Below are 11,004 nucleotides of genomic sequence, written 5' to 3'. Positions count from 1 at the left end.
AAGAATTTGTCAAGCAGTTGAAAGAAAATGGAGGAAAACTGGGCTCACAGTTCACTGTGATATATACAAAGAAGCCATGACTGTCTATGACAAAGCAATACATCTGGCAAGAAAGGATTACTTTGCTAATGCTTATGAATATCATTCTGGATATGTCAAAATACATGTCGTACTGATATGAATGCAAACATATCCATCATTACAGATGAGTCCTCCTCCTGGCCCCTGTATGTTGACGTGGATTTCCTGCTGCCCCGCCAGATTCTGACTGGATCAGGTTAAAATTATGTTTCTCTGCCTAATTCTTAAATTTCAACTGTATCACTTTTATCTTGAAAATTCTTCTTCTTCTTCTTAGAGGGAGTCAGCTTTTCTTCAGAAAATGCACAGTCTGAAAGAAGAGTCAGAGTCCTGAAGGGTTGAGTCAAGGCAGCTTTATTCTCTTTACAGATCACTAATGCTACAGGTGGCTTAAGGTGAGTCCGGACCCAGAAGCAGAGTGGAGCAAATTTGATATTTATTAACAAGAAGAGTAACAAAAAAACACCTTGCGGGGAAAATTGCAGATTCTGCAGAACTGGGCCTGGATCGAGAGTACCACTGCATTGGACTCTTGATTGAGAAACAGAGGGGGTTGGCAGCCTGTAGTAACCATAAATGGGGACATACCTGTGGACGGAGCTGATCAGTGCATTGTGGGCATATTCAACTCAGGGAAGATGGGTGGACCAGGAGGTGGGGAGGCGAGAGGCGACGCAGCACAGAGAGGTCTCCAGATCTTGGTTTGCCCATTCAGTCTGGCCGTTGGACTGGGGGTGATAACCGGAGGTGAGGCTGGCTGTCGCCCCCAGAGCTCAACAGACAGCCTTCCACACTTGCAAAGTGAATTGTGGACCACTGTCTGCAGAGGCGGTTCTGGCTAGACTAGCGCCCTGGGCGAACCATCCCTTGGCGCCCCTCGGTAACAGCCTGTATCATCATAACCTGTATGATTGATGCTGAGAATGGCAAGTCCAGAGAGACGCCCCTGTGACATAGTGGACCTGAGGTATGTTTTAATAAGCTTTAGCTTGGAAAAACTCCTCTCTGCTTCAGCTACTGTCACCGGAAGGGTCAAACCTATTCTGAGTGCAGTCCACAGATTATATTTCTGCGAGCTCTTTCTCATGGATGAAAGTCAGCAGCTCAAGCAGAGTCATGGACTTTGATTGGAGGTCAGGGAAGTTCTTCAGCTCCTGCACAAGCTCTCTGCCATTTACATCTGAGTGTCCCTTAAAGTGCAGTGTAGTTTGCAGTGTGCATTTCTAACAAAGAGAACATGGTATTGTCATTAGTATACATGTTATTCACAGCATTTATAGTGTTTACAAAAGTAAAAAATAATATACAAAAATGCACACATACCACCCACACACAGTCACACACACACTCACAAACAGTCACACACAGTCACACACAGTCACACACACACACACCATACACACAACTGAGGACTCCTGCAATGTTGCTGAGGATGTAGATGGCTCTTCATCAGACTCCAGGACCATGTCTGTGGCTGCTGTGCAGGTGTCTGACTCCTCATTTTGGCCAGTGGGTGCTCCAGCCCCAAAATATTTTAGAATTGCCCCTGAATTTACAATTAAGATACAACATGCAAGTTAGATCACACTGACACCACACCTGTATGACTCTCAGACAGACAACCTGTATGACTCTCAGCAGCAAGTTGACGTGACAATGAGGGTGCCCTCTCCACTAACTTGATATGGAAATATGTGGTAGTCTAGAAAACTGGTGAGTTTTGTTTTGACTTTAGATTGCCTTGTGCGCCCTCACATAGATTGCGCCCTGGGCGGTCACCCACATTGCCCATAGCAAAAACACAATGTTAATGGGGATCCCATGGAGCCTGAAAACGTGGCATACAAGCAGGTTAGCAGTTGCAGTGGGGAGCTTAGGGAGGGGAACGAAGTGAACCGGCTTGGAGAACCGGTCAACAATGGTAAGGACAGTGTCGAAGGCCTGTAACAAAATCTACGGCTATGAGGGACCAGGGACATGGAGGCACAGGCAAGGGGTGCAGGAGGCCTGCAGCGGCCTGGTGGGATGGTTTGTTGCGGAATCAGACTGCGCATGAGGCGACAAAGGCTCGGATGTCTACAGCCATGGATGGCCATAAGAAACACTGCTGGATCAGTGATAATGTCCAATGCACTCCTGGGTGGCAGGAGATTTGGGAGGTGTGTCTTCAGAGGAGCACTAAGGATCTGACAGGGGGCGGGACTAAAAGGAGGACATCTGTCAGGTTCCAAGTTGGGGTAAAACTGAATCGCCCCAGGAATAGAGCCCAGTGAGCCTGCCGGGAGTTCAACCTCTTCGCGGAGCGGAGGTATGATACATTTTTATAGTCCATCCAAATGACGAATGGGTGAGTTGCTCCCATCAGCCAGTGCCGCCACTCTTGTAAGACCAGGACCACCGCCAGCAGTTCTCGGTTCCCCACATCACAGTTCCGTTCCGCTGGTGAGAGGCGACGAGAGAAAAAGGCACAGGGATGCAGCTACTGGTCACAGGCGCTGGGAGAGAACAGCACCAACTCCTGAATCTGATGTGTCCACCTCCATCATGAACTGCTGCTCGAGATCTGGATGGATGAGCACTGGGGCATTAGTGAACAACTAACAACTTTTCAGATGATCAAAGGCATCTTGTGCATCGGAAGACCATGTGAAAGGGAGCTATAGAGACCGCTATACGACTGTAGTCGAGAATGAAACGCCTATAGAAATTGGAGAAACCCAGGAAATGCTGTAGCTGCTTACGGTTTGTAGGAACCGGCCACCCCTTGACCGCCTCTATCTTGAAAGGGTTGGCCCTGAGTTGCCCCTTTTCTACGACAAACCCCAGAAAATTTACAATAGATGGCGTTCACATTTTTCTAACTTTACAAAGACTTTGTTCTCCAACAAGCTTTTCAGTACCTCTCTCTCGTGGTTAATGTGCTCTTCCTGAGAGCGAAAAAAATAAGGATGTCATCAAAGATGTTAGTATTTAACAAATCCCTCAGAACATCATTCATGAGACAGTGGAATACTGCGGGGGCACTGGTCAAGCCAAAGGGCATCAACAAATTCTCGAATGGGCCCAGGTGGGTGTTGAAGGCTGCTTTTCCACTCATCACCCTCCTATCCTGACTAGGAGGTAGGCATTGCGCAGGTCGAGCTTGGAAAACACTGTAGAGTCAATCAGTAGCAGCAGGTACTCATTTTTAACAGTGATTTAATTTAAGCCTGTATAGTCAATGCATGGGCATGTAAGTTTCCATACCGTCTCTTTCCGGTTTAGTTAAATTGTATAGTCTCCATGTAGGGAGAGGAGCACCAGGAAGCAGGTCTATTCCACAGTTATAAGGTCTGTGTGGAGGGAGTGAACAAGCCAAGTCTTTGCTGAATACATCTTTGAGGTCATGATAAACACTGGAAACACTACTTAAATCAATCCCCAGAGGTGGGAGTAGGGTTGGAGGTCCTTGCAGAATGAAGACAGTGGGCGTGACATTGCGTGCTCCAGCTTCGGATGGTGGCCGTGGACCAGTCTATGTGTTGGTTGTGTAATTTTAACCAGATGATGTCTAAAATGACTGGGGTGAGTGATGATGAGATAACAAAAACTTCTAAATGTTCATAGTGATTACTGGAGATAGTCAGCTTAAGTGGGGTAGTTCTATGGGTGACTGTGTCCAAAAGCCTGCCATCAATGGCCAGGACCTTCTCCCCACCTTGCTGGGAAAAACGCTAGTGCAAGAATGAAACAAAACAAAAATTGCCGTAACGTGAAAAAGTAACAAAGCAACACAAAATCACCTTGACAGGGAAACTTACGAGGGAAAAAGAAAAAAAAAAACAAGAAGATCAGGAGGAAATATTCAGACTGGTGTAACAAAATAACTCAGAATATCTAGGCTACATGAAAAATCACTAGAGACACTGGAGGCAGGAGATCTACTTGACAGCAGGGACACGTGAGGTAAGCAAGGGGAATCATCCGGCACGGGGGTGGATCTGGAGGTGTCTTAAGTAGCCAGGCTGATTAGGTGATGCCAAGCAGATGAGTTTGAGGGGGCCTGCTGCCAAGGAGATAGCCCCGCCTCTGTGTGCTCTGCCTGTAACAGAGGGAGAGAGAGTGAGAGAGAGAAAGGAGCACCGGTAGGGCGAGAGACAAGCACTAGACATGAACACAGGAATACAAGACCGTAACACACAAAGCATGTATGTTCTGCCGAACAGACTGTAATTCACTGTGGAAACTTCACCTTTTATACTATTATCAGGGGCATGGCTACATGGTTAGGCCACATTCCCGTACAACCCTTTTACCTTTTTTCTCTCAGTTCTATTGGTGTTTCGTCATCTTGGTTTTTCCGGTATCTATATCTATTGGAATCTGGGGATTTACAGACACTTGGTTTGTACCTGGTACGTTTGAGCTATCTCGCTTCTGGTGACGTCTGGCCAGTTCTTGGGTCATTTTTTAAAAATGAACAAAACAGAGGCCAAGCAAATTAAATTTTTTTCTTGCATTCATTGTACATAGGATACCTTCACTACTGTTTGCATGCCGCCCCCACCCCGGTGTGTTCTAAAGAACTTCTGTCACCGTAAATTTCTCCACTGTGAGATTAATAATGGCAAATACCATTCACACCCCATAACCAACGAGGTGTGAGGCGACGCTGCTAACCACCAAGCCACCGTGCAGCCCTTAAAATATATCAACTCGTTGTTTAAGTGCAAATGTTTATTATTTTGTTGGATTAATCTGCTTTTATATTGCCTTATTGTGGGTAAATTGTTAAGTCTATTTGGTTTCTTTATATCTGCTTTAATATTGCTTTCCTATTGAGTTAATTGTTAAGTTTATTTGGTTACATTATATTGCGTATATTGTGTTTTGTTGGACAGGCACTGTGGCCAAGACGGCCATCCAGTTCCCTGGTGGTGGTGGTGGTTTCTTCACAATCCCCTTTTTGGTTGGGGTGCAGTGTCACAGGTGGTTAGTTTCAAGCACCCTTCCCCCTTTTTTTTGGTTTGTTCCCTGCCACCTCGGTAAGCCCCAGCCCTGTCCCCCTTTCTTCTTACTTTCCCTGCTGGAAGGCTAGTGTTCTCACAACTATAGCCCAGGTGACACAACATTTTCAACTATTGTTTGAAAACTACTTTTGTTAAACTTGTTTGGAACATGTTCTCTTGCCCTGCTGATTTTGAACCTGTGTAGCCTGACTAGCTGAATAGTCCAGTTGTTTTCAATTTATTTAAATTCTATTTCAGTTCAGTTTTATTTATATAGTGCCAAATCACAACCAAAGTTGTCTCAGGACACTTTCCTTTTAGTGTGGACTTACGCGAACGCCAATATGCCAACATGCCAAACCGTATAAACAGCCACGAGCCAGCAGCGATTGCGCGAAAGGACGCAGGAGAGTCACAGTGAATAAAACCAGAACCTTGACCATAATCAGGAGAGGAGAGGGGGAGAGCCAAAACAGCAGAACAAATCCAGGGAGTGGTAGCCACACAATCCCTTTGTTGCCTCTGAAAAAGGCAAAAAAAAAAAAAAAAAAACAATAATCAATGACTTAGTAATGGCGATTATCTTCAAGGTCATATAAACATATACATACCACCTAGCAGAGGCACTGCATCTCAGCCAGCGGGAGGGGGCCACCCACCTGAATATAAAAAGGTGCGCAAGGCACCGCCCAGCAGTCAGCGCATTGTAACCTGGCACAGTGCCACACAGTGTCAGGGAGGAAGGTGATGTCTGGTTACATATATTAATAGCAGACAATATATGTACATTACCAGTCAAAAGTTTGGACACACCTTCTCACTCAAGGTTTTTTCTTTATATTAATTACTTTCTGCAATGTAGAGTCATACTGAAGACATCAAAACTATGAAGGAACACACAAGGAATTATGTAGGAAACAAAAAACGGTTAAACAAACCAGAATATGTTTTGTATTTTGTATTCTTCGAAGTAGCCACCTTTTGCTTTGATGACACCTTTTTATAATCTTGTCATTCACTCAGCTCCATGAGGCAGTCACCCGATAAGGTTTTCAATTAACAGGTGTGCCATGTCAAGAGTTTTGTGGAATTTCTTGCCTTCTTAATGTGTTTGAGACCATCAGTTGTGTTGTGCAGAAGTAGGATTTGTACAGTTAACAGCCCTATTTGACTACTGGTATAATCCATATTATGGCAAGAACCACTCAGCTAAGTAAAGAGAAATGACAGTTGATCCAGAAGATCAAACACAATGATTAAACTGGCTCCCATGAGTTACCTCTGCTGCAGAGGATAAATGCATCAGTGTTACCAGCCTCAGAAACCATAAATTAACAGCACCTCTGCATAGTTCCACATGTGCTCCTTCATACTTTCGATGTCCTCTACAATGTAGAAAGGAATAAAAATAAAGATAAACCATTAAGAGAGAAGGTGTGGCCAAACTTTTGACTGGTAGTGTACAAATACAGCACTATTGATCTAATAATAATAATGGTGATATAGCTAAAAATTAATAGAAGTTGCAGTGAATGTCAGGCAGGGGGTGCATCTCATTTCTGGTCTGCCATCTTGCCGGCCGTCCCAAAGGGCATATTGCGGCTCCAAGGAGCAAGGATCCGGGTGCATGGAGGGATCTTGGAGGAGCCATGAGCAAGGATGCATGAGTGCACCCCTCCCTAAAGTCTTTCAACTGAACGGCATGAAGACTTCACCCCCACAGCTGGCACACATCATGGCTGTAATTCAGACGTGCCTAACTAAAGCTCACGAACAGCAGCCTCTGAGCATGTGTGCAACATATTTGATCATATAGATGACAACACTCTGTTATTTATCAAACTTCATGTGTCAGAAACTTTTACTTTATGACTGCAAGCCCTCATGTTTCTAGAACTGTCACTGATATATAAACCAAACACATCGGCCTCTCATCAATTGTTCTGCATGTTATCTGAGTGAAATAATCTGCTTCATGGCTTTCATCTGTCCCATTAACAGGGGACAGAAGACACAGCGATAAAGTTCAGGTCAGGAAATGACTACCTTTGACAATTGACTAGATGTCTAAATTAGCGAATCTTTCTTGACATTCCGTTTTACTTATGTTTTACAAAGTTTCCGAACTTTATTCAAATTGGTGTTGTAAATTATATAACAATAATAAGAACAATAATATTAGTAATAACATATTAATATTATATTATTATTAGTGGGAATGCTACAGCTGTCAGCACTAATGTTCTTTGAAGCTTTATTAGTGGGAATGCTGCCTCAGCATTCATAGTATTGTTTTTGTAGTATTTTTCAGACTACACACCTTTGTTCTTTTGTTGTGACTGGTGGATTGATGTTAGCTGAGCTATTTGTGGCAGTGGAAAGCTCTGTCCTTTTTTGAGCTGTTTCAGACTTAAGTCACAGGTCAAACTTATCTTTCACTCTTTCTATATATATGTTGCTTTGCCTTTCTCAGCAATGTTTTGCAACTCTCGTGTCTTTAGAGCAATGCTTTCTCTGTTATGAAGTGTTAAGCTTTTTAGTTCACTTGTGTAACATTAATACAACCTTTCAACCTCTTCAGGCAATTAATTTCAACTTCCAGCTTTGCCAGGATTCAAATTTAGCTTCAAGCTTTTCTAGCAATGTACTTCAGCTCTGCTTCTTTAAGTAATGCTGTTCAGCTCCTGCTTCCCATAATCAATCTGTGGAACTGAAATGGACGAAAGGAAGTCGGTGATACTGTTTCTCCCTCTGGTGTCTAATTTTTAAAAACATATTCAATATAACTCTGTCTGGAACAAAAATAAAGGGTCAGTTCTAGTTGTTTTTCAGCCTTTTATTGAACCAATGCTTATATAAAATTCAGCATAGATCAACTTAACTGATAGCTTTTGTTTGGAGAAATTAGGGGCCCTGCTTGCACCCCCTATACCAAATTTAAGCACTTATTACCACCTTATATGTCTTATGGCGCTCCTTTCCTTTCCTTTTTTTTTTTTTTTTTTTTTGCAGATGTTGAACACCATATTTGAGGATCCTTTAACAATGTTCAATATCTTACTGTTACATTATCACAGAATCTCTCAGCTAGACTTCCAGCACTACTCTGTAACAAGTAGTGTAAGGGATTCCAATTTAACATTCAGTAGGCTAATTATATCACAGTTAGTTTTCTCAGTAACACTCTGTTACATTGAAATCTGGGAGGACATTTCTTTGTGGTCTTACTGCAAGATGAAGGGTTAATGAGAGTTTGCATGTGTTCAGTTCACAGATTGGTCTTGTTCACAATAGCTTGGTGTAGGGGCTTGAGCTCGTGGTAGACGGTTAGCTTTGAGAGCCACTTGTGGTTATTCCAGAGTTGTTTTACTGACACATTGTCTGCTCTTCACCTAGTTTTGTGTACAGTTGGAGGGTGTATGAACCTCACAGGTGAGGTCAGGACCTCTGGAGAGCTGTGTGCCACTGCTGAAGCTAAGCTTGCTACTGGATTGCCAGTAAACTGAACTGAGTGAGAAAAGTTGAGTAACAAGTAATGTACCATATTACTCATGCTGCTGATTAATTAGTAAGGTAATGGTTTTCAAGTAACTTACCCAATACTGCTCTAAATACAGGTAGATGTACATAAATCTTGTTTTAATACAATCTTGAATGAAAAATCTAGTTTTGAACTGAAATCAGGATCTGCTCAGACGTAAGACAACAAGACTAGTTGATTCCGGTCTATAATCTGACGGATACATTCTAGCACATTTAGTGCCACAAGTATTACGGTTAAATCCTCAGGCCCTCTTGCATCCCTTGGCTCCAACATTTTTAAATATGTCATTGTACTTCAATACACTACTGTACTACAGTCCATAATCTTTGAGCTATCAGAAAATCTACTTGTAATCAACTTTCCTCTTGTTCTTCTTCTTCCTCTCCCTCCTCTTCCTCTTTTTCTGCTTCTTCATCTACTTGTTCTTCAGTGTCTACATCCTTTGTTTCAGTCTTGGCCATTTTCCAACTGAGAGTCCATTCACTGTTTTTCATACCTTGCTTTTCATGCATCAGTCCCCTACATCTCTGACTCCCATGCTTGGTGGAGAAACACACCACCTCATCCTCATCTGGCTTCTTCCAGCGACAAATTCTCCAAGAATCTTTCCAAGCTCGCCACTCCTCTTTCTCCCCCTGTTCCCCCTCCTCCTCCATTTCATCTTCATTTTCATCTTCATCTCCTACTCTGTGAGCTACCGCCACCATCCATGACTGTTTCCAGGAGGAGAAGGAAGTGAAGAGTTTATGGAACTGCAGATGGAGTGGGACGGCAGGTTTGTGTTTGATTTGTTTCTTTACTTCTTCTACTCTGTTGTCCTCCCCTTTCTCAGAAATTCTCTTATGCTCCTTGTCCTCCTCTGTTTTGACCATCATCTTCTGTCGTTCATCACCTTCTTTGCAAGGCTCCTCCTCGTATACTTCTTCATGCTCGTCTTCATCTATTTCCTCTGCCTCTTCATCCTCATCTTCCCCTTTTTTGTCCTTTTCATTATTTTTGTCTTTCTCATTTACTTGATCATCATCCTCCCAGTGTACTTCTTTATTGTTCTCATCTTTGTTGTACACTTCCTCATCCTGGTCTATGTCTGCTTCTTCCCCCCTATCCGCTTCTTCCTCTTCCTCTTCTTCTACATCTTCACCCACCTCCCCTGTATCTACACTATCCTCTTCCTCTAGTTCTTCACTTTTCACCTCCTTGTCTACTTTGTCCTCCTTCTCATCTGCTTCTTTGTTCTCCTCTTCGTCCTCTTTGTTTACTTCTTTCTCTTCCCAGTCTTTGTTGAACTCTTCCTCTTTGTCTATGTATATATGCTCCTCCTCCTGGTCGACTTCTTTGTCCTGATCTTCCTTGGGTACATCTTTTTCCTGCTCCTCCTTTATGTTATTCTCCACCTTGTGTTCGTTAACTTTGTTTTTTTCTTTTTCTTCATCCTCCTCTTCGTCAATTTCATCCTCCTCATCCATTTCATTTGCTATTTTGTCCTCCTCCTCTTGTACTTCTTCATTCTCCTCCTCTTCCTCCTCCTCCTCCCATTCCTCCTCCTCCATTTCATTTGCTATTTTGTCCTCTTCCTCTTGTACTTCTTCATTCTCCTCCTCTTCCTCCTCCTCCTCCTCCCATTCCTCCTCCTCCATTTCATTTGCTATTTTGTCCTCCTCCTCTTGTACTTCTTCATTCTCCTCTTCTTCCTCCTCCTCCTCCCATTCCTCCTCCTCCATTTCATTTGCTATTTTGTCCTCTTCCTCTTGTACTTCTTCATTCTCCTCCTCTTCCTCCTCCTCCTCCTCCCATTCCTCCTCCTCCATTTCATTTGCTATTTTGTCCTCCTCCTCTTGTACTTTTTCATTCTCCTCCTCTTCTTCCTCCTCCTCTTCCTCCTCCCTCTTGACTTCTTTGTACTCATCCTTATCTACTTTGTCCATCTTGTCTTTTTCTTTTGCTTCTGTGTCCCCCCCCTCCTCATCTACTTTTTCTTCCTCATCCTCTTCAGGCATGTTGTTTTTCTCATCGTTGTCCAATTCATTGTCCTCCTTTTCCTCATTTTCATCTTCATCGTCCTCATCATTTTGGTCATTGTTTTTGCCCTCCTCTTCGTTGTGTACTTTTTTGTCCCTCTCTTCCTTATGTTCTACATTCCCCTTTTCTACATCCTCCTCCTTATGCACTTCATTGCCTTCATCCCTTTCCTTTACATCGTCCTCCTCATCTTCATCTTCTTCCTTCCTTTCCTCATCGAACTCTTCTGGTTGGATCCATTGTTTAGGAGTCCTCCAGGCTTCCATCCACTCTGTAGTATCTATGATGTCATTGTCCAGCTGTGATGTGAGGAGCAGGTTCATGGTTTTACGTCTCCTAGTCAGCATGGTGCTGTGTCGATGATGGGACTCC

General features: G+C 43.3%; 1 protein-coding gene across 1 annotated transcript; it reads right to left on the bottom strand.

The window, feature by feature from the left end:
• Nucleotides 1-2,567: 2,567 nt before the first annotated feature.
• On the bottom strand, nucleotides 2,568-10,089 carry LOC121623359 (cilia- and flagella-associated protein 251-like). The gene is made up of 2 exons (XM_041960626.1): nucleotides 9,110-10,089; nucleotides 2,568-2,644 (listed from the first exon to the last, which is right to left on the bottom strand). Exons 1-2 carry the CDS (start codon nucleotides 10,077-10,079, stop codon nucleotides 2,568-2,570), a joined length of 1,047 nt encoding a protein of 348 aa, XP_041816560.1. The 5' UTR covers nucleotides 10,080-10,089.
• Nucleotides 10,090-11,004: the final 915 nt, after the last annotated feature.

This window comes from Chelmon rostratus, chromosome 19, assembly GCF_017976325.1.
Source record: "Chelmon rostratus isolate fCheRos1 chromosome 19, fCheRos1.pri, whole genome shotgun sequence".
NCBI lineage: Eukaryota > Metazoa > Chordata > Actinopteri > Chaetodontiformes > Chaetodontidae > Chelmon > Chelmon rostratus.
The sequence above is the reverse complement of the archived record's forward strand: the minus strand, read 5'-3'. Positions and strand labels throughout refer to the sequence as shown.

Bases quoted from the DNA above. Each gene is read 5' to 3' on its own strand.
- LOC121623359 (XM_041960626.1), bottom strand. From the start codon at position 10,079: ATGGATGAGGAGGATGAAATTGACGAAGAGGAGGATGAAGAAAAAGAA. The intron at 2,645-9,109 runs GTATGAAAAACA...TCATCCATCCAG, and splicing joins ACTGATGCATGAAAAGCAAG to ATCTCGAGCAGCAGTTCATG.